The sequence below is a fragment of the Excalfactoria chinensis genome, chromosome 23 (assembly GCF_039878825.1).
Source record: "Excalfactoria chinensis isolate bCotChi1 chromosome 23, bCotChi1.hap2, whole genome shotgun sequence".
NCBI lineage: Eukaryota > Metazoa > Chordata > Aves > Galliformes > Phasianidae > Excalfactoria > Excalfactoria chinensis.
Genome location: NC_092847.1, coordinates 3077976 through 3101805, shown reverse-complemented (window position 1 = coordinate 3101805; position 23830 = coordinate 3077976). Strand labels below are relative to the sequence as shown.

Below are 23830 nucleotides of genomic sequence, written 5' to 3'. Positions count from 1 at the left end.
CAGGGATCGAGTAGAGAAAATTAACCCTTTTTATTGATGCATTGCAATTGTTCTACATCTTTACCATATTATGTAGAAAATACTTAAAATACGAGCTACTTTGTAAAACCAAAGACAAACATTGAATCCAAAGATAAACTATGTTTTTCACAATGGACCCTTCTCCCATATAGTTAGTATTAAATTTTTTTAAATAGCTATTTCTTTTTTTGTTAAAATGATTTTTACAGCCCCCCCTCCCCCCCAACCCAAAGTACATCAGCAATACAAACATAGATCAGTAATGTCAGGAACTACCTGCACCTACCGGCTTGTAGAAAGGAAGAGCACAACCAGAAAAGAAAGGGAAATCGTACACAGTAACTATAGCATATCAAATACATTTAGTAAAGGAGGAATTCCATTGCAATATCAAGGATCCGAGCAGAAATACTAACATTACATATAATGTACTGCTACATGTAGTGAGATAAGATATATTCCAAGCTGAATCTGAAAATCACACGTTTTATATAAAGTTTAGCAACAAACAACCATGTGGACATGCGGCACCATTCAGAGCTTTAAATAAAAGGAAGCAGGGCTGTGCCAATCCTGTCATTTAGAAGCAATTGAGTTTCATGTACTGAAAGGAATCGCTGAGTCGGAGGTTAATGACTGCATCCCATCAATGAGGCGCTAAGCAGGGAGGCTCGCGGTCGCCTCTATGGTGGCTGTCACAGCTGTGAGTGCAGATCACCCATAGGAACAGCTCTGAGGGACCACGGTGATCCAATAGAGCCAAATGGTGAACCCCAAAACGGGTTTAAAAGCAATTAAAGAGGATTTCGATTTCGATCCAGAGAGCGTTTATCTGCAACGTCTGTGTAGCAGCTCTGAAACAGGGACAGTTGGTTATTGGGACTAATGGCAAAGCTGGATCCACGTGGGCAGGAGGGATGCAGCTCCTTCCTGGGCTCAGAGCAGCACAGCGGGATGGAAAGATGCTCCTGCCTGGGCAGCTCTGCCCACGAGAGGAGCCTCAGCTCCTTTGTAACAGAGCAGGTTTCATCCTTCCAATGTCAATTCCCACCTCGTCCTGTTTGTTCCAATGCTTTTGGAAACAAGGACGGTGCAGGAGCTGGCCGCGTGCTTTGTGAGCGCATCTCATTCGTTCTAATGGCCATTTTCACCTGCTTTTCTTATTTGGGGGGGGGGGTTGTGGGAGGGTCGCACCCAAATTCCCAGCACGTTTTGCTGCTGGTCTATTTGTTTTTCCAATTTGGACTTCACACCAAACATTTCCTATTCACGTACAGGACATCAAGCCGTCCTGAAACACACGAGCTGCGACTCGCTTTGCCTTTGATGGAAAGGCACAACTCTGTACCCAGGAGGTATCTGAAGGGAAGCACTGCAAACAAGCAACGTGATACGGAAACAAGAAAGTGCTTACGGCAACAAAGAGCGTTATTGACACCAGTGATGTGAAACAGCACAACCTGTTGGGTATCCTCACAGCTACAGAAGTGCTCTGACTACAAACACACCAAACACGGGCACTAATGCTACCGTCCAGTTCTGAAGTCCTTCAGCCCTCTGCTGAAAGAGGCACCAAACCTCAAGGGTTGGTCAGTGGCAGGTCAGCCCAGGCTTCCTCCTATCGATGACATGCAATTCCAGCAGTTCATTTTGCACTGTCAAAAGAACTGGACCGTCTTCCACTGGGACGGGCTCTAACTGGGATTCAAGGTTACCAAAACCTCTTATTGCTGCGTAACGCTGCTGCCCGAGCCAGCCTGGCTTCCACCCGGACAGCCCCGGTCTGCCCACTGGAGATGAGCAACAATCCCTGGCACCAGAGACCCAAGGAAACAAAGCACGGCTGTATCTCCCCTGCACACTGACTGGCACCCAGCTGACACCTTCCCGACAACTCCACATTAGCAGCAGCATTAGAAAACTTCTTAATGGTATTATGTGCTTTACAGCAGGCTCTCTTTGGTATAAATATCCTATCACCAAGCTAGCAATATTTGTACAGGAAATGTCTACTATTAACGTGGGGGAAGGTAACGCCATAACTAATCTACTAAAAAGTGATTGCACGTATTTAATCACTTCCGCAATATGAGACTAAACATTCCAATGCATTCCCAGCACTACCCTATCCGAAATGCACCGACAGACAGCTAACAGGACGTGTGCCACTTCCAGGAACAGCTGTAAGGGAACATCGCTTCACTCCCAACACAAAGGTTGTTTTTTATGACAGCATTAAAACTGAGAACAATGCACCTATGCAACAGAGCGCTGTTCTTGCTGTGGGAAGCGTAGTGAATTGCTTCAATTCGACGGGGGCTTGCTGGTCCCTCATAAGGCAAGCTCACTGTAAACTCTATTCACACTACATCATCATTTAAGGCACTACAATAAGGGGACACACCAAACAACTCTTCATCACACATACCTGTGCAAAACAAATCTGAAAGTATCCTTTCCTCTCGTGAAGCTCTACTCCTCTCTCAGTGCTACAGTGATGAGCTCTAACCATTGCATTATATCACATACATTCCGACACGAATCAATTCATTTTGGTTTAAATACAAAGGATACATCAAACTCCATCCCCAGGGACGTTTTAAGAGTCAGACAAACACTAAGTACAGAGTTCAAGTATCATCACTACACATCTTGATTACAAAGACAGAACGTTTGGGGTTAGCAGGAAGTTTTGCTTGTTATAATTCTTCTAATCAATATGTACATATTTCATTTTCTGTAAAATATTAAAACACCACCAATACAAAACTTCTAAAATAGTTTTAAATTCAGTAATAAACTTTAAAATCTGGGTTTTTTTGTTGTTTTTTTTTTTTCTTTTCTTTTTTTCCTCTTTTTTTTTTTTTTTTTTCCTTTTTTCTTTCTTGCAATTCCTACATGCACGTCCTGTATACGAGTCTTCGTAAGAGCGCTTTAAGGAAGCTGGCGGCATATCCAGGAGGATATGGCCACAGGAGTATAAAAAGCTGTACACACACCAATACAGTGATGCTTCATTGCATTTCTAATGGTTCAGCTCCCTCGGAAATGAATCACGTGAAGTAAAACATGAAGGAAAAGAAATATGTATAACCAGAACCAAAAAGCCCCGCGCTTCTGTGAAGGCATCCAGCCCTGCTATTGGGCCAGCTCCTAACGCTGCAGAATGCAAATGTTAGAGCAGTGCGGCACAATTCATTCTCAACTGAAGATTACAGCATCCTCGTGAAGGCGTTGAGTTCTGTTACACAGTGTGACCCCGAAAAACCTAAAGGGATTCTCCAACGAATGCACTAATAATTCAGCTGCGTGATGGAAACAAAGAATTTACAGCAAAGCAAAAGAGATTCCAGGGCTCTTGTTGAGTTCTTGTTGATTCCTGAATAAATGACGTGCCCAGGACAAGGCAGCTGCCCCTCCCAGCACTTCAAACCAAGCAGAGATGTAAACAAAACCTCGGACAGAAACACACGGAGATGCGATGGCTTCTCAAAACCAGCGAGTTGTTAAAGTGAAATAGGGAACACAAGTTAAAACGCTCAGTTTGGGTGTTAGAGCTGCCCTGGCAACACAAGGAGATAAATGGGCGTTACAGTTTTAGTGGCAATATGGATCTGTGCAAGCTGCTGAGAAATTATCTGCTCATCTTCTTGTTTCGATTATACAAGATAATAAAAATCATCAGGATCTGGCATCCGAGACGCTGATCTTCCCTCCTCTTTCCATTAACACAAGAGAACGATTTTAAATAAACGTGACCATGAACTTTTAAAAGCATCTATAAAAAGTAAGTAAAATTTGTAAAACTTAATTAGTGACCCTTGCACTGGTAACAAAGCATGCTGCTCGGTTAGTGACCCGACTCACTAGAGACATCTTTGAACAACACACAACCAGAGAAGGGAGAAACAAAAACCAGGCAGTCGTTACCAGGTAAAGATTCACCTGATATCTTTCTCCAATCGCTCCAGCCTGTTGCAGGACAGGAATTGCTCTACCAAGAACTACAAGTATGAGTACTGGTTGATCTTTGTAGGGCTCAGCGGATATCCAGTGTAAATAGCAGATCCTCTGGAAGCACCAATATAGGACTGGGGAGCAAACTGGTGTTGGTACTGGGCAGGTGGAACATTTGCAGAAGTCAGCAGACTGGGACCAACACTCACAGGGACCTGGTGGACAAGTGTGCTGGGGTGGGCAGCGTACTGGGTGTGCCGTGAGGAGCCCTGAGGGGAGAAGAGATGGGCGATGGAGGTGGTGGAGCCCAACGTTGCAGCAGTAGTTGGAGCATAAGTGTACATATGTGGCTGGCTGGACAGATGTGCATTTGCAGTCGCTGCTGCCAGGTGGGGATGCACTGGGCTGCTGTGTTGAAACGTGTAGGGAGCCTGAGAAATAGTTGATGTGAGGGGTGCCACATAAGCTTGCTGCCTACGTGGGACTGCATTTCCACTTCTCTCCTGTGAGGCCAGCACTGTAGTTTGCTGGTTCTGCTGGGAGAAGAAGGGAAAAAAGTCAACAAGTAACCTCGGGGAGCAATGAGAGGTTCAGCCAGAGCCTCTCCTTTAACACCCGTGTCCCAGCAGGACAGACGATGGCCAGGAAATGTCACACAGTGCTTACCTGGCTGAGATTGAGAGGCTGCACGCCGTTTGTTACCACGCGGTGTGGTCGGTACCCAGTTGGTGTTATACAGCATCCTGATGACTGCCCGCTCACGGAGGCCACGGGCTTGGTCTTACTGGTGCTGCTCAGGATGCCTGAAAGATTTAATCAGTTTAATTCCCTCTTCCTTCTCATGCTGCAGTCATGCACTATGCCAACCAGCTTAGGTAACTGAAGAACACAGCACCTGCTTTTGTAACAGAGCTATTTCTTCAATTACAACTTAAAATTTGATTGTACAAGAAAAGACCTTTCTAAATGAACACAAATATACATGAAAGATAAATGTACCAGTGACACTAAAAGCAGACCGAGGCTTGCATTCTCAGAACATCACACCCAAAGCAGCCAGTTAAAAACTGAGGACAAAGCTGTCAGGAATGAGACAGCATCCAAGCCCAACCTCTAAGCCCTGGCAAAAACCACTGAGCACAATGAGCTATGAGAGCATATCTACCTGAAGCTTGGGTAGCTACAATGCAGTCGTTGAGCTGTGTTTTCAACGGTGGCACAATGATAGTCCGCGAGTTGGAGCTGTCAGCTGCTCCCCTGCTTGGCAGCTCCAGGGCACCACCTGTACTCCTGAGAGAAGAAAGTGGGTCTGTGGCATAGGGGCTGTTCAGGGAGGAGTCGGAATCAGGGGAGTCATTGACAGTAACGTAGCTGATGACGTTGGATCTCTGCTTCATACCCAAACTGCAGGGAAAAAAAACAGGAAACATTCCAGCTTTTCCCACAAGACATCTCCCCTGCAGATCTCATACCCTTCTCCTAGTCATATGTGATCTGGTTAATTAGAGAGACAAACAATGCAGTGAACATGATGCAGCATTTTCTGTCTTACACCGTCTCTGTCCTCCCTGATGGTTGGGCTCAGCTCAGGATCTATCAGCACTAATTGCCTAAATAAACTTCCTACCTGGCAGGTTTGTATTTGCTGTCCTCTTCCTCATCAGTGTCACTGCGAATGGTGATGACACTGACGGGAGGGCTTGGAGTGTCTGGGATCACAATGGGCTGGTGCTGCTCCTGCGCTGGGACGAGCACATTGGAGGAGGAGGATGTGGAGCGCAGAGGACTGCTCCCAATGAGAGAGTAAACTTGAGTGGGCACAGTTTCTAGAGTGGAGCTGGACCTGGAGGAAAAGCAAAGCAGTATTCAGCTACGGGTCAGCTTAAAAGCAACTGTAGCATGTTACAAAGTTACACAGACAGTAATTCTGTGATGGTAAGAACAGTTTTTCACACCACAAAAGCAACCTGCACAATGCACCCACAGTCCCTACAAGGGCTGGAAGACAAAGCCTTACTTGGCTGTGCTTGGTGCTGGCTGCTTGTTCTTCTTTGCTGGAACATTGCTGCTTTGCTGCTGCCTAACAACATGAGCAACACCAACATTCAGAGGCTGCGCTGTAGCTAATGTCACATGGTTGGTCAGTAACGATGGCTGTTGCATGAGGGTGCTGTACTGATTTCCATGGGAATGTGCATTCCTGTGGCAGGAAAAAAAACATCACAAAAAGACCCAAGGCCCATGACAACACTGCAGGCACTGCAGCACAGGCACAGCTGCACCGAGCCCCTGCATGATTTAGAAAGGGGGGGGGAGATATTTTGTGCAGTGCAGCACATGGGACTGAACCCCACGTAGTCCCTACCTCCAGTCAGCTAATTGCTGGCTGCTGCCGATGGTCTCTGGAATCACAGCTGCTGGCTGAACGGAATTGTGCAAGGCAACCCCTGGGAGCTGCTGCCAGGTGGAAGGAAGCAGTATTTGCTGGGTTCCCCCAGGCCAGGCCTGCTGCAAAACAACAAACAGATACACAGCTTCACTAGATTTCGGTTCCTACAGAGACAGAGAGAGCTGTTCCAAGCAATAAATGCACTTACGCAGATTGTTAACTTGCAGAGATAAGGGCACATCATTGCACTTTCTCAAAAGGTCTCAGTACAAAAAAATAGATAGAAACAAGCTTCTCCTGACACTGTGCCAACCTTTCGTAGCCCAAATGCCACGGGGGAGAAGTGACATATCGTACTGCAGAATGCAGCCAGGTATTGTATTGCTGGATGCATCACAAGTGTTTCGGGCTGCTCTGCATGTAGGTTTCTGCACACTGCTCAGCTGAAAGATTCCAAACGACAAAGGCAGTTTGGCTCTTTCTGTTTGTCTGGATTGCAGGGCTCATACTACAGCAGCCACCTCATAGCTGAGATAGTGCTGTCATCATGGAAAGTTACACCTTCTCAACTAAAAGAGTAAAGAAAAGCTACGGTGAGAAAAACACCTAGTGATTTGGGAGGCACAGGAAAATACTTGTCATTCATTGGTACTATCAGCGTTCCTGCTCAAATTGACAAAATGCAGAATTTTATGGAAAAAAAAAAAAAAGCCAACAGTGACCTAAATTGTGCACTACGATATTCCTAAGGTTTGGAAACTGCTTCTTTCTTGCACACTGAACTGTAAAAATGCTGCTTGTTTTATAGCAAGTATTTCTGCAAGTAACAGATCCACGTGTTACAAATACTGGTTCCAAACAAGAAGCCTTCAAAGCAGAGAACTGCGAAACCCTCTGCCAACACAAGCGGAATAACAATAACATTAAAATAAATAAATAAAGAGAAATATGTTAAAAGTCACACCATGCGTCTTTCCAAAAGCCAACACCTGCACAAGACAAAGCAGAGAGTTTAATACAGCAAGATATATAATTCCCAATGAGAGGCAGAAACCGGGCCTTCCAAGCGACGAACTGTTTTGACAGAGGAAGGACAAAAATACGCAAAGCTTAGCAAATGGCTAATGCAAACTGAGGGGAAGCAGCAGGGAGAAGTGTTGGAAGCACTAAAGGTGAGCAAATTCACGCCAAAGGCTCCCAGAATCCAAACAGGAATGGTAAGTTCTCCGGGGAAGCTCAGAATCCAGGCTGGCAGCTCGGAGCCGGCTCTGACTCCCGCTGCTGTATGGGGGAGCTGAGCGGCAACTCCGCCGTACATGCACAGGAGAGAGCAGATCTAATTTGCCTGTTGTTGAATCAAGCTCTGCTACACCCACCCCTTGCTGTTTTCAGAGCCTAGAGCGCAGCCTTTGGGCAATCAAAACGCAAGAGGAGGAAAGGAGATGCATCCCTGGAGCTGTCAGCTCAGAGCTGGGACCCAGGAGAACCCCTCCTGCCTTCCCCCGCCTCCGAAACAGGGAGCACTTCGCTCGGTTCAGAACTCAAACAAGCAGGATTTCATTTCCATACAGGTATGGCCTGAGCAAATTCCACTTTGGGAGAGGTCTTGGAAGAAAACGACACTCAAACTACCACTCTAAAGCCACAAGAAACAACATGGTTCACAGAAGAAATGGAATGTGCTTTGAAGGACACGTGAGGATACCAGCACTTCAGTGCACCGCAATGCTTTCGTAAGCTTCACTGATCTGATTCTGGAGTTTGACAATGACTTCTCTGCGGCACTTACAAAGTTGTTGTGGTGCAGGGGCCAAATCCATGCAAAGAGGGCAATTTTGGAAACCAGCATTTCCTAAAGGTGCATTTACTTCCCCCGCCATTTTTTTTTTTGCAGTAGTTCCAAATAGCCTAAGCGCTATCTAGTGGCACTTTTGATACAGCTCACCTTTAATTTCAACCAAGAAATAAGTATGAACTGAAGGTATCTGTGAAGAACAGCATCTTTGTTTGGATGAAACAAGCTACCTGCGGTTGGCTATGAATAACAAAAGGCCAGAACGTTGCTGTCAATGGCAGAGATTGAGAGAAATTGATTCCTAAAGCAGCGTGCTACACAATTGGTTGTCATTAAAGGTTTTAGCCTGTTCTTAACGACCTGACACATTTCTACACACAAAGCAGCTTTACAGGTGTCCAGACAAAGCAGGCAGCTAACTTGCCAGGTAGTTCAAGTTCTGGCCATCCAGGTACCTGTAGCAGAATCGAGCTAAAGACTGATTCCTTTGTATTCAGCAATCAAAAGGCAAAGATAGGATAGTAAGCAGAGAACAAGAACAATCGTAGCTCTTCTACAGCCTAGCTTAGAAGAGCTTTGTAGCACTAGGCCAGTAAAGAGTAATAGTCAATGGATCTGGATTCTTTACAGAGCCACACTAAACATCAGAGTCAGACAGTGCTTCAGCAATGTTGGGGAGGAAAACAACAAGACATTAAGATGTAGCGAGAACACAGCCACAAGATGGCACATGCTTCCATGCCCTCTGCAAGTCTAAGTTAAAACAAAAACTCAGTTAGTGAACACAATCAAGGGAGGCAATTACCAGTACTGCAGCCGTCTGTTCTACTAGCGCCGGCCGGCCGGCTGCGCAGTTCAGAGTAAAGGGGACCGCATACTGCGGCGTGATGGTGGCTACTTGAGGATGAAGAGTTGCTACCATTAGTGGTGTACAGCTTCCCTGAAATGTAGATCAGGCAGTGAGTGAAACAAACGTACCGAGGCAGGTAAGTGGGTTCAGCAATAGGGCTACAAGGTTTCACCTCACTGGCATTTTACGGTGCTCGAGTAAGTTCCAGAATTGCAATGGGTGCAGTGAAACCAACACTCCGACCCCCTGGGCATGTTCTTCTAAGCAATTACACGTCCCTGAAGGCAACACGAGGAGCAGGGAACTGGGGAATAGCATCTCTCCCATGACACAGTTGAGAAGTAAATACGAAATAGCGGTCAGCTACTACTATATTTTACCAGGTCCCAGAGAGTACACTGCACTGTTTTTACATCCTAAGCCATAAGAAACTGCACCCCAACAGGACACAGCTTTTAGTATCATACCTCCACATTCACATACAGCACTCTTGGGAAAAAACAAGGCATTTATTAAAAGGCACCAAAGGTCTTTTGTATTATTATGGAGCAAAGTTATTTGTGATGAAACTGTCGAGAAATGACCAATATTATTCCCTAAAATATCTAATAAAATCAGATTCTCAGTTTACAATTTGCCTTCTCAAGAAAACTAAGGTTTGGATTCGAGATGGGCTTCCTTCAAATATATTCTGCTTTTTGGATGCTGTCACCTGCACAGCTCTGCCAAACAAAACAGAGATCACAGAACGCCACCAAAATTACTTGGACTGAACAATCTGAAATTGCTTCTCTGCAAGTAGGTCAGCAGTACGACACACTTCCTGGACAGTGAAATTAATACAGTATGTGTTAACGTCAGCAGAAGCTTAAGTTATACAAATACAAAGGACTGTGCTCAGTTTTAAAGGCAATGACAATTTTCCAGTGAATCACACTCAGGAATCATTGGGCCTTCACTGTACATATGAAATAATTTTTTGGAAATATATATATATATTTTTTTTTCATTTATGACACGTTAATGATGTTTATAACATCAATTTCTAGAATGCTCTGTGAATTTTGGCAGTGCATGCTGCTTAGACTGCAAACAGAAATAAGGGTGTCCTTGCTCCAGATCACTTCACACTAACAATGCAGCTAATGGAGAAGAATTCATACAACTTCATTTAAAGATGAAATTTAACACAAACAGCCTTTGCTGCTACCTCTGCTTTCTGGGATCTCAGTTCTCACAGATCTCTTCTAAAATGTGCTGCCTCATTTTTGAAGTGCAGACAAAAACGTACACTGCAGATAGCTCTAAGGTTGTAAAAAGGCAGTCTTCTAACAGCTAGAATGTACACATTTAGTCCTGCTGTTAAACCAAGCTCCCCAAACCAGGGAGGCACGTGACATAAAATAGTTTAATTACTCTTTAAATACTCCAGAAAAACAAAACAAGAAAACGCTGTCTTAGAAGTGATCTGCATTTAAACCTTTCGGAGTGTTCTGAGAACCTCCCAGCATTCAACCCAAGCACCAGAAGGTAAGTCAGGTTCTCCTGGACAGCGATAGGAAATACAGTCAACTCAGGAATTCTTGTTATTTTATCTTTTTTTACCTGTGTGAGAACTCCAGATTGGATCTGCAGTGGCTGTGCTGCAGGTGCTTGTGGTACAATTGGGACAGCATTCTCCATCCTTACTGGGAACCCGGAATGCTTTGTAGTTGCCTGAAGTCCAGCTGTGGAAGACAAGAATAAATCACAGCTCAGACAGTTTACTTATGTCTATGTATTCGTTTCAAGTTCCTACCAGGCAAAAGAATATAGGGCCAGATGAATCAAAACTGTTTCCTTTGACAAAAATCTTACTTATAGAACACCAGCTGGAGTAAATACTTCTGCAGCCCCCATTGCTAAAGGACAACAAAAGACAACCAGCTCTCAAAAGCTCTGTTCAGTTCTTCAGCCTTGTTTTCACTAACCAGCAGTCCACGCACACATCTACTTGTGCTACACCAGCAGTTCCCATTTCATAAATAATACTCCAGACTGGCACAACCCAGGTATAAAAACAAATGAAGAACTTCCAGTTTTAACAGAGCTATGCTTGTGCTAACTTCACTTAATTGAAGTTTGTGATGGTTCATTTCTTGTTAGCAAACTACACAACTGCATCAGTGATTGTGAACTGACTTGAGCAGATATTCACACTTGGTACAAAAAAAAAACAACATGGCCGGGTGTTTTCTTATTTTCAGATAAGTGTGACTGTCTTCAGTCGTGTTCAGTGCTTTCTGAGGAATGCTGCTGTGTTCAGTTTGGAGGGAAAAACTGGTTGAGCAACCAGATGAAGGCTGCAACTGAGGCAGGCAAAGTACTGCCACCTGCTCAAGCTCACCTGGAAGAAAACCAAACTATCTACCCATGTCTGACCTGATTCTGCTCTTCGTTCTGACACGACACGCACAAAGTGATCTCCTGCACTTTCTGAACGCAATGTCAATCACAATTTCTCATTTTAATCTAACTGGAACCACAGTATCACACAAAGGTGTTTTTTTTCTGCTTACTTTGGAAAGCAGGGGGACAAACAATGAATGTCTGCTGGAATGGGTCGGTCTGCGTGCAGATCTGGGTGGTTCCAGGTTGCAAGGAGACACTCTGCTGTGCCACACCTGCAACTGGTGCTGCAGATGATGGATAGAGAGCAGACTGATAGTTTAACAAGGAGACGTCCGAGTTTGCCAGGGAAAGAGTAGCAGCAGCAGTAGAATTGGAAGCCAACACACTGGCCTAGAAAACAAAAACAGTATAGATTTATCAATTGTACTCGTTGTAAAACAAGAACTGTCAAGACTATACTGTGTAGCAAGCACCAGGAAAAGGTTTTAGGTAAAAAGCCCAAGATAGCATAAGAAAAAACACGAGCTGCACCAACTTCACGTATGTCGCTGAACTGACAGGCCAATGTGATGAGATGAAAAAGAGCCCTGGCCTAAGTTATGGAAAATAAGACTTCAAAACAAGACTCCAAATTCTGGAATGTGATTTAAACATACTGCTTTGCAGAAAAGGACAGAGGGCTTAAAATGAGGCTGCTCAAGCTCTTCAATTAGTACAAAACAGCAGACGCTATTACCTGGTTGTGCACTGTATTGAGCTGGTTGTTAAAGCTCATTGTCAGATTTGTGCTTGTATTAGGAGCAACATGAGTGGTGAATGGGCTCTTAATCTGATTCACTGTATCATACATATTAACTCTTCGCTTGCAGATCTCCATATTCTGAAAGCAGGATTTCACGCTGGAAGAGAAGACAGAAGGAAGACATGAGATTAGGTACAATGCAACTCAGAGATACTGCATTCCTGAATATGCTTTCAGGTTTAGGTACTTTCATTTTCCTGTTTTTTTTTGTTGTTGCTTTTTTCTGGGGGGGGATGGGAGGCTCTGGGGAGGTATTTTAAAAAAACAAGGTAATAAAACATGAAAAGGAAGCTTATGAACATGCCTTTCCTTCCTCATGCCTTTGCTGTTTCCAGATCAGCCAGAAAATGCAGAAAACAGTACTGACATAAAGCAGAAATGTGCTGTTCTGTGTTTCTACTCTGTCCCCTTAAACAAACTAAGGAATCCAAGGAAACTTACTGATTACTGTGTGGGAAATCCAGTAGATGGGTCATTGTAACAAAGGGATGGTTCAAAGTCTTCAGCGGAGTGATTCTCTTATCTGCATCAATAGTCAACATTTTCTTCAACAAATCAATATACTCCCTTCGGTCAGCCTTCTCTGCCAACATGTCGGTCCCTTCTAAGTCTGTAGACATATTCACCTTGAAAACAAAATGAGAGTAGTATGCAAACATTACATTCATTACTGCTTAACGATTCAGTAACTTCATATCAAACACAAATATTTACAAACCATTTCTGTCTCTGAGCCAGCTTAACTTTAGCTACTACAGCACTAGCATTTAACTTTTCCGTTGCACACTCTAAAGAAGGAAGTCAAACTTACACAAGCATTCTCATCTCAACATGAAGTTGGTCTGCTCAATAGACAGCAGCCAGGCTTCATTCTCCACTGCCTGGCAGGGCCATAAGAGGCTAGCAAAACTGACTGGTGAGATTCTACCTTCTCTGCACAGATGTACAGTGATGATAACAGCTAGAAAATCAATAGAAAATGGAGACCAGCATGCTTAAAACTCAAGGCCTCATATCATTAAAAACACTCAGGATATTCCCTCTTATAAATTCTGAAAACAGAATGGGAAAATGGAACAAGCTGTGGTTCCAGTCAATGTGCTCTCTCAGATTTCCAAGGCTCACCAAGAGCCCTAATCCTACAAACACCTGCAGGTGCTTAACTTCCCTGCTACTTGAACGCAGCTAAGCTGTTCCTAGCAATGCAGGCTAAGTACACTTGTTGCATCCACCAGATCAAAGCCTAAGCAAGAACAGGAAATCTCTAACTGCTTCATAATTAACATTTTCACAGCCTTAAATACAGTGATTTCTGATGCAAATTGGCACCATGGCAAACCTATATCAGTGTTCTCAATAATATGTGGAGGAAGACTGTCCTGGTTCAGGAGACTCATTTTAAAGACACCAATAACGTATGTACTTCAAATGAGTTGTCTGTGTGTTATTTCTACATACCTGCGCCATATCATCCAAACAGTTGAATATATATTTCCTTGCTTCTTTTGATTTTATCCCTGTCTCCAACTCGTGTTCCTCTGGAGTCTATAAAATAAAGCATTTGTTAATATGGAGTTTTGAGAAACTGAGATATGAAAAAAAGAAAAAGCAACATGACAAGCGTTGAGCCAGGTCATCTTTTGCCTGCTCCAGTATAAATCATATGCTAGCATGCCAAACACAAGCAGTCACGGGTTCTCATCCCTCTGAAACTGGAAATACCACTCATTACTCACTGCCAAAGCTGAATTAACAACTGGAACAGTTCCCCTCAAGGCTTTCTTAGGTAAGTACTAATGTGAAAAGAACAGAAGAGCTCTGATTTAGGAAAAGACTATTTTTTAATCTCCCTTTTAAAAAGAAAAACAAAATTCCCTCCATTTGCAGCTCAGCTTAAAAGTAAATCCAACATACATCTGACTCCTTCCTGTACTCTGCCAGTACACAAACCAATTTCTGTTCAGCCGAAAATCACCATCAGGAAATGCTCCCCACTTTACTCCGTATTGTCAGGAGATGACAACGAGATGACATGCTTCCAAGACTGAGCAGACCATAATAAGCAACCATTATCTCTGTTACTTCAACACCCACTCTTTGCAGGTGCTATCATTCATAGTTGCTATTGTTAGCTGAGCACTAGGAGGTCTGCACAATTTCTGGAGTGCAGTACACAAATCAATGATATTTGAATAGCATTTCACATCCAACCTTAACGAATCAGGTGTCGATTTATAGCAAGTCCTCAGTGAACAACACAGAATTGGACATTAAGAAGACATACAAACCTTTAGCCTCCACAGTGGGTATCCCAAATTTGGATCTCTGTTAAAAAACCTGCTTGTTTTCGTTCCTGCACTGAGAAGATACTCCGCTGGAAGGCCTTGAGTTTGTGAAATATAGCGAATCTAGGGAAGAAAATAATAAGAATAAGGACTCCCAAAATAATCAGCTGATGCTTAACGTAGCAGTTATCAACCAGCTTTGTTCACAGCTATTAGGAAACAACCTGCAAATAAAGAATGCCCAGATAACTGACATCAAAGAGACTATCTCAAGTATTTCTGAGGACATTTAACTTGCTCAGTCACATTATCTGCCAAAATTGTAGGTTTTGTATAAACACTGTTTTATGAAAAACTTCTTTGCCGAATACGTATGAGCAGCTGTGAGCTTTTAGAGATGCAGATAAAGTAACACCAATAGTCATTGCTATTAGCAACGTCCAAGCAACATGGCTTTAATTGGTCGTCTGCACTCTGAGCACAGAACAATGTCATGACAAGGCTCTCACTTGAAGAAAGCAAGCCCAAACCTCTAATCCAATCGCTCGTGTCCTCAAAAGCGTTTAATACATTTAACATGTAACAAAATCATAAGAAATCTGGAAGAGGCACCTGACCAGCTGCGATAGCATCAGTAAGACACAAGGCAGAGAGGTACCAGGCACAAAGGCGTGCTCCAAAGCAGCCCGTTATTATAAAACACAGCACGTTCTTTGAAATGCTCTAAATGTTACACGACTGCTGATGATATTGGCTCTTCAGGAGTACAGTGAGAAACGTGACATCACCTTTGTCACGACTATTCCCCAGAAGGAACCTATTTAAAAGCTTCAAGAAAACCAGTAACATTCTGATTTATAAAACTAAGGGCTAGGAGCACAGCGTTATGGTAACTGGGCTTTGTTCAGATTTTCATATATAGCTTTTTTAGCACGTTCCTTGTCTTATTTGCAAAACTCCTCCTCCTCCTCAGAGCAGCTGAATACTGTACGGTGATACACTGATGGTTATAGTTTGTGTGCCAGATAGAACAACTGATTCACTTTCCATGTATGCCAGTGTGAATCTGAAGTATCTGCAGGCAGCTATCTTTGGTATCCACACAGTAGCTCAGCTAAGTGATCTGCTGGCCTATGAGACTTATCTCTTCCTTATAAGTAAATAATGTCTAAACAATCATTGTAAAACCCATCCCAAGCTGTGAACTCATTCCTAAGAGGTCCCTGCAGAAGTTCTGGCCGAGCTTTCATTTGCTGCTGTGGAACTTCAGAAAACATCAAAGCAAACCATCTCCATTTTTTAAGGGCAATTCAGATATCAAAATCAACCACACGAAGTCACACCTTGCACTGCCTCACAAAGGGCTGCAAAATCCTGCTGTTAAGCAATGGAAAAAGCACCTCCTCCCCACCCACCTACATGGCTAGATAAGGTTCTCAGAATTACACTAAACTCACTGTGCAAGGAAACCACCATGGTGCGTCTCAGTTGTTTTCTAACTCATTCTGCTCATTAAGGTACTGCTGGGTTTCCTTTGGAAATTCACAGTGTTCGCTTCCTAGCCCATACCAACAACTTACTAAGTTTGAAAGCTTACTTCTGTGTGCTCTGTCACATAAGGAAAACTATACCAAGCGTTGTCACAAGACAGCACCAACAAAAACCACAGTGGAAAAGTCAGTCTGAAAAAACCCCTGGTACAGAATTTTTGCCCCTTTACAGGCAACTGACGAGCCCAGGTAATAATGCTAAGAATCCACCGAAAGAAATAATTAGTGCAAACTGCCTTTTCGGTGCCTTGCCCTTGTTGTACTGCAGAAACACCGTGGGCCCAAACTTTGCATTAGAAATAAGGGCTGCTGTGGGTGCTAACAGGACAGGAATGGTATGCTTGCTTTGTCTCCACATGGAAAAACTGCTCTCATGGTGAAATTACAGAGCACAAACCTCCCTTCTGACTGGAATGTACCTCAACAGCTTTTGGGTTTGGAAGAGCAGATGGGGATGAACTGTCAATTGACTCTGTACTGGATGAGTACGTTTGGTAAAACACACAGAGCTGGGCTCTCAATGACAGCAGACCAACAGTGGGAATATCACAGCCAGAAAACTGTGACGACAGACAACAGTTTGGGTGCAAAGGGTCTGGACACAGATCACTGTGGCTTCAACTGAACATCCCCACACACTCACCTGATCATACTCAGAGGCTCCTGGATACAGAGGCCAGCCCAGAAACAGCTCAGCTATCACACAGCCCAGCGACCACATGTCAATAGCTTCACAGAATGGTAAACCCAGGATGATCTCAGGAGCCCTGTTGAAATCAAAAGGAAAAGGTGGGGGGGAAAGAGGATTAAAATTCTGAAGAAAACAACCCTTTAATAATTCCACTGGATAATGCTCCTTCATCTGAGTAAATCCATGTGAAATTGAGAGATTCATGTTCAAGCACATGTTTCCTCAGGTGTCCTAACAAGCTCTACCTTTTTATCACATAGCATGGCTGATTTTGCTTTATTGCCAGGTGCCCTCCAACCTTATGCAGCTGTGAGACAAAGTGACTCCTTTAGTAACTGGTTTAATAACACACAACAGAGGCATCCCTGAGACAGCACACAGCCTTCCCTAACACAGACGTTCTGGCAGAGGGTGCTCAGACCTTTCTCTGCAGGTCTCCCTACCCAGGCACCCAGCTGCCTGCATGTGGAAAGGAATCACACCTGCAGACCCAGAAACTCTTCACGGAGGCACCTGCTTTCTGTCGACTGGTTTTCATGCAGGGTTTGGAGAGTTTCGAGTTTAAAACAGATCAGAAGAACGCAGCTGGATATTCTGACTTCTCTTCAAGGTTGTGCTACAGGTTTCTGTGCACTGAACCACAGCTAAAGCAAAATGTATGAGTCTGGACTGCCCTGAACAGGTGATGGGAAAAAAGCTCACGCTGCAGGAAGGACCAACAGGGAGATTTCCTTCTGGAACCGACTCAGAACACAAAATGATGCTTTAGGACAACTCTTCAACCACACACAGTTCTGAAACAAACTGATGCTTTTCTGTTAGACACAATTCTGGCCACGTATTTGCATACAGCATAAAACCCAAGTGCTGCAAGAACCACGTGAGTCGGGATGGGAATTTACTCTGGAAAGTACAAACATTAAAACCTCGCTCTTCTTCATGCATAACTAACACAGCAGCAAAGATAGAAAAGTCCTGAACTACAGCTGGTGGTTTTCATGACGTGACTTTGGTAGCATGTCCCAAGGCTAGCATGCCATTCCTTATATTGTACCACGTTGTAGAGCCTGGTGTTAAAAAAAAACAAACCTTCTGAAACCAGTTCTGATCTTTCTACAGAACCCTGAAATGCTTTGCATAACATACAGGTGCCAACAGATCTCACACCTTCCTCAGCTGCTCAACCCAAGTGCACCCCCCAGCAGTTCGCACACAACAAGGAGTGACTCTCCAATTAACCCCCCTCTGAGCTGCAGTGACACAGATACAGCTTTTGGTTAAGGTGACTGTACACAATGATCATGAGCCAGACTCCAAAATAAAGCACGCATCCCAGCTGCCCAGGCACAGCGCCTCTGAAAAAGGCAGATGACTGCACTGGCTATTGACTGCAGTGAGGTCATACCTAAACCCTGCTGTTCAGCTTTAAAGCAAGGCAGTTCTTTTATTATGTGAAAATATGATCGTGTCAACATGAGGAATATCTGATATTTCAATTCTGAATCTCCAGCTAAAGCTTTTGCTGTAAAAGAATGAGGTGAGGCTAGATGCAGCTCTCTATAGGCTAACAGGTGCTAAGGGGGGGGACTCCATTTCTGCAGTGCTTTCACCTCCACAGGCACAGTGCAGTCACTCACACTGGGTTTTCAGAACACAACATGTCATCAGCCTACTAGAAAGCCTGTTTTGATCCTCCCGATTCTCCTGCTTCAGCAGGAATTTCCAATTCAGACAGGCCTTGCAGCGCCACATAAGGAACACTTCACACATAAGTTCCTTTGGTTTGGAATGCCCAAAGAAGAATATTGGCTCGTAGAATATGCAGAACATGCTAATTAGTGGCAATGAGGCCTGGATGTTATTTGTTTGTCTTTAACAGCACACTGGGGTAGACAACCTATACTGAAACTTCAATAGCAAACTGACAGTAAGGTAAATTCTATGCACTTTATTCCCTGGGACTTAAATGAACTCCTCACAAGCCACTCGACTTCATTCTGATTCAAGGACAGAGCTGGCAAATGAGTCTCTATCATCTTCTCTCGCGCTGCTATAATTAGTGGCCTTATGAGATGTGAGTTGAAACAGGACAACAGGCACAGGTCACTTTCATAGCTGGCCTGTGAAAGATTAAAGTGAGCTTTACTGTCTTAAGCTCTTTGAAATAAGAAATCAAACATTCCTGCTTTATATACGTGCTTGTCAAGTCTGCTCTGACCGCCAAAGTTAGCAAGTCTGCTTGGGCACTCCTGAAAGGGGATTCAAAGCAGCAGCACAAGAATCCAAGGCTTGGTTGAAACACTTCAGAACATGCCATGTTCCTAAATGCACAGAGGTGTTTTTCCCTCCTGTCCTATTCAGAGCTCCAAGTCTCATTCGAATGAAGATGGATTACTGCTCAGTAGCAATGAGGGTAATTAATAAAGCAATGTTTTTCCCCTCAGGGCACATACATGTATCAGAAAATTTATCTTATGGCATCTGATTTGGCTGCTTCAGAGCTCTCTACGGGAAACTCAGCCCAGTAACAGGCCATAGAATCACAGAACACTTCAAGTTTATTCTTAATGGCTGACAGAACCAAATGAAGACTTGGTCTGTATTGTCTTATTAAAGCACTGAAAAAAAATCAAACTTAGAGCCCATTGAACATGAATTTAACGTGAATTGTTTGAAGCAATCCAGTTCTCTGACAATAAAGCGGCTTCTGCATCATGTTCCTAAGTTTCTATTCTAACGTGGATTTCAGTAAGCAACACCATCAAGCTAATTACAAGCCTAAACATCAGCTTTCCACATCACAGTGCTCGTAACTTCAATCTTAAGGTTCTCACCCTCCTGGCAGCGTCAGTCACAGCTCTGAGGGCGGCGGAAGCAGCTCTGAGCTCAGCTCTGCACACAAAGACAAGCAGCCAGCTTCCTTCCCAGCAGCCCCTTCCAGATACTTATCGGCCCTTGCTACTTTTGTCTCAGCCAATCTGGCTTTTGTGCTCACCATATTACAAACTGGAAAGCACTATGAGCCTCCCCAGGCTGCTTTGCCCGTATCTGTTGCAAGTCAGAGCAGTCTTGATCAGTGGTCAACGCAACAACAACAGAATTAATAATGCATTTTAGAAAGCAAGCATTGTAACAGAGTCATAGTGCATAAACGACAATTGCAGCTACAAAAAATAAGTACTTTAGAATTGAAAAAATCGGTGCCAACGAGCTAAGTGAAAATCATTAGGAAAGCATTAAGAGAAGGGTGTATGACTGAAGGAAACTGCACAGAAAGCTGGTGCTCGGTGCAAGAAGCAGCACACAAAGCAGAGGGAGCAAGAGGAACAAACCGAACAAGCCCACAGCAAGAGAGAGCCTGAAAGTGAAGCTCGGGAAAGACATCAAACAGGGGCAAGGCAGGGTGGGGTGTCCCAGCCCTGTCTGTCCCAGCTGGAAGGACCAGATACCGGCTGTGTTTTGTGTCAAGTGAGCTCACCCAGAGCAACCCCTCACACACAGCACAGACCTGCTCACTTCCCTCTGAAGGCAGAGGCACATCTGCTTATTGAAGTCTACTTACACTCTCTTATTGGCAGAGCCAAGCTTGAGGAAAAACTGAGAAGTACAGCTTGCTTTTCCTACTCAATTTCTGAGTTTGTTTGCCCATAAAATAGGGGTTTTTTTCTTTGTAATTCTTAGAAGTAAAGCAGAAGACATTTATACAACTCACCAAGGGAAGCACAGATCCATCTCATCCCCATTTAAAAAGAACTGCAGGTCTCACAACATCACCAACTAGTGACAGAACTAATCAACTCACTGCCTTAATCTGGAAGGCAGCGGACTGCATATTACGCCACATTTGCAAAGCAGAAGTTCCATTTATTTACACACAAGTCTCACAAATCTCCAGGAAACAGGCAGAAAGGTGAACAGGACGATGATTTCCTTCCCCTGGCCCCTAACCGTAATCAGACCTAACAGCAGAAGAGTTGAGCATTTGCAGAAGCCAGTCGCTATCAGATCAGCTCTGCCGTGCCAGGGCAGCACTCTGAAAGCAAGCATTGTGTCACTACTCACCTGTAATAGCGTGACTGCAGGTAAGTGGAGCACACTGCTTTGGATACGTGGCTGGCTGAACCGAAGTCTATCACCTTCACTCTGTAGGGCTGGCGTGCAGGATCCACCAACATAATGTTTTCTGGCTTCAAATCAGCATGTATCAGACCCAAGCTCTTTAACTTCATCAAGGCAGTAGCCACTTGCTGCAGAATTGGCCGGATGTATTTCAGGGGCAACGGGCTGAATTTGTTTTGTTTTAAGAAATCGTATAAGTTCTGTTCTAGCATCTCAAATACAAGGCATGTATGATTCTTGTGTTGAAAGCATTCATAGGAGCGAACAAAGTTATATTCGTCTGCATTCTCACTGCTCAGGCGAGAGAGGATGCTCACCTCTATCTGGCCCTGCCTGGCGTAGGAAGGATGGTTCTTCAGGATTTTGATGGCTACAATCTCCTTTGTGCTACGCTTCCAGCACTTTGCCACCTGCCCAAACGTCCCACGGCCCAGGAATTCCAGGACCTCGTAGCTGTTTGTCATGGAGCACAGGATCTCATGCTGGACCAGCTGATAATCCCCTTCTCCGCTGGAACTGCTGCTCTTTGTGGTTACCGTGGTGGTCGTGGCCGCAGCACCCACCGCAGGTCTGTTTTGCAGCATGAGAGGTGGATGTTCCTCAATTATCTGCACGCTACCGTTGCTGTCTACCTCTTCACTTTTCCTTTTTAATCCACATTTTTGGTATGGTTCCAGTAAAGAAAGGTTGGTCCTATGCGTTAGGGTTTGGCTGTTCTGGAAGGATGCTGTCGCGCTGCTGCCCGTGCTGTCAGCTGCTGTAACCACAATGTGCTCCACCGAAGGAGCGGGGAGAAGGAGGTTCTGGTCGTATGCAGGGACACTGAAGTTGGCCACCTGATGAGAAGAGCTTGCTTGCCCTTGAGCTGCTGGGAGGTTTTTGCTGTGGGTATAATACTTGTCACTACTGCTCTGTCCTGAAACATCCCAGACAGAGGGCTCCACTTTCAGTTTCTTGGCACTGCAGAAGGCACTCGAGGATACTGACGGAGGGGAAAACACCTGCAGCTGTGAGGCCATACCTGAGGAAGGAGAGAACCCGTTAGGACCATTCAGCGGCAGCAGGTGCCACCAGAGCCAGAAACAACGCCGAGGATCTCCCTGACCAGCACCAAAACCCTGGGAAAGCCATCTGAGCGACCACCGATCGCGAAGGCACCCTCAGAGCACGCAACAGCACCGCCGCGTTACGGCACCGCCGCGTTACCTCTATGCCCGCAGCACAGCACGCAGAGAGCTCCGTGCTCAACATCCCGAAGGCTGAGGAAAGCCGAGCGCATGACGGGAGAGCAGGAAGACGGAACCCGGCCCGAAGGCGGGAGGCGCGGGGCACGGCCCGCCCGCTCGGGCAGTTTGTTTCCGTTTCCCTCCTTAACGGCCACAGCGGAGCCAAAACGAGCCCCAAGCGCAGCCGAGATCAGCGTCCGGCCCGAAAGGCGCCGTGCCGGAGCCCCGCGGCCGCCCGGCCGGAACGCGGCGACGCGCAGCGTTGCACGCAGCGCCCGTTGCCAGGAGCGCCGCGCTCCGGCCCGCTCGGCCCGCCCGCTCGAGGCGCGGCCGCCCACAACAGGCCCGGCCGAGCGGCGAGGCCCCGCGCGGCCGCCCGCCACAGGCCCGAGCCCTCCCCCCGCCCGAGGGCGGCCCCGCTCCCCGCTCGGGCCTCCGCGCCACTCACCGCCGGTGGGGGGTTCTCAGCCGCGGGCCGAAGCTGCCTGTGGGACACGCGGGGGTGCGGAGCCCCGCAGCGGGCGCATCATAGCCCCGCCGCGGCCGCCGGCCCGGCCCGCTCGGCCCGCGCACGCCGGGGGGAGCCCCCAGGCCGCTCCGCCGCCGCCGCCAGGCTCCGCCGCGCCCTCACGGCACGGCCGGGCTCCCCCAGCCCCGCGCCGCCGCCGCTCCCCCCGCCGCCCGGGCCCGAGCGCAGCCGCCGCGCTCCCGCCGCTCCGGGCCGCTCGGCCGCTGGCGCCAGACTGAGGCAGCCGAGCCCCGAGCCGGCCAGGCGGGCCGAGCGCCGAGCCCGACCACGTGACCGCGGGCGCCAGGCGGAAGGGGGCGGGCGGCGCGGCCGGGAGGGGCGGGGTGAGCTGCGGGGTGATGCGGGACGGGACTGCGGGACAGCCCGGCTTTATCGCTCCTGCGGGGGCCGAGGCGGGCAGCGACTGTTCGGGCCGTCAGTTACAGCCTGCCCGAGTCCCAGCGACACCACAGCAAAGGCCGGTCGGTTTCTCTCGTTTTATTTTAATAAATCTTCCAAACACCGAACACCGTACGGGGCCTCGCAGAGCAACACGTAACGTTTACTCTTGCAGCACAACAAGCACAAGGAACCGAGGCTGGTATGCGGCAGCCTGCTGGGTGTGAAAGGCAGACGGACTACCAGCTGTCCAGCAAAGGACACCGACTGCCTTCATCCCGGGCTTCCTGTGGCCAAGCAGAGCCCAGCCCTGTAAGCGGGGCATCCTGGGCAGGACGTGGAAGTGTAAACCTTCCCCACAAGGCAGCCCTGGGCTCCATCCGCAGCCATCATGTGGCTCAAGGTGCAGGCAGGCGAGACCACGAGCAGCAGCAAAGCCTAAAGCCAGCCTTGCTTTTATAACACTGCAAGCCTTCCGTGTGCACGCTTGGCCTGGAAAACAAGTGCTGCGTGCCTGTCAGGAGTGGAGCACACATGCCAAGTTAGAATATGCTCCTTATCTCCCCAGGCACCTGCTCACAGGGCTGGGCTCTCCAAGGCTCGCTGTCATGTTCCTCCCTAACAAGCCGTTGCACACTCACAGCTGCTTGTGCTGAGGCTGTGCACAGCCAAGTGCAAACTGACAGCAAGGAAAACGCAGGCACTGCAGGGACTGCAGCAACAGGGCAAAAACGGAGCAGAAGGAATTGCAGATGCACCCCAAAGAGCCAGATGCAGACAGCAGCTCACGTCCAAAGCAGCTCAGGTGACCATCAGGGCACCCGCCTTCCCTCCGCTTTCAGTTATT

At 46.3% G+C, this 23830-nt stretch overlaps 1 protein-coding gene across 6 annotated transcripts; it reads right to left on the bottom strand.

Moving 5' to 3' along the window:
* Positions 1-6: 6 nt before the first annotated feature.
* On the bottom strand, positions 7-22704 carry HIPK1 (homeodomain interacting protein kinase 1). 6 transcript variants are annotated; one of them, XM_072355872.1, is made up of 16 exons: positions 22525-22704; positions 20794-21871; positions 16684-16807; positions 14494-14613; positions 13664-13750; positions 12647-12831; positions 12140-12302; positions 11571-11793; positions 10618-10739; positions 8968-9102; positions 6344-6483; positions 5996-6178; positions 5606-5821; positions 5144-5382; positions 4645-4781; positions 7-4514 (listed from the first exon to the last, which is right to left on the bottom strand). In XM_072355872.1, exons 2-16 carry the CDS (start codon positions 21867-21869, stop codon positions 4026-4028), a joined length of 3639 nt encoding a protein of 1212 aa, XP_072211973.1. In that variant the 5' UTR covers positions 21870-21871; positions 22525-22704; the 3' UTR covers positions 7-4025. The 6 variants fall into 6 exon arrangements, with proteins under 6 accessions (XP_072211973.1, XP_072211971.1, XP_072211972.1 ...); XM_072355870.1 differs by having other exon boundaries at positions 6344-6486; positions 22525-22703; XM_072355871.1 differs by having other exon boundaries at positions 7-4511; positions 6344-6486; positions 22525-22703.
* Between the last annotated feature and the right edge of the window lie 1126 nt (positions 22705-23830).

Bases quoted from the DNA above. Each gene is read 5' to 3' on its own strand.
- HIPK1 (XM_072355870.1), bottom strand. From the start codon at position 21,869: ATGGCCTCACAGCTGCAGGTGTTTTCCCCTCCGTCAGTATCCTCGAGT. The intron at 14,614-16,683 runs GTGAGTGTGTGG...TTTCTTCCCTAG, and splicing joins GAGCCTCTGAGTATGATCAG to ATTCGCTATATTTCACAAAC. The intron at 6,179-6,343 runs GTAGGGACTACG...TTCCTGCCACAG, and splicing joins CAGCAATTAGCTGACTGGAG to GAATGCACATTCCCATGGAA.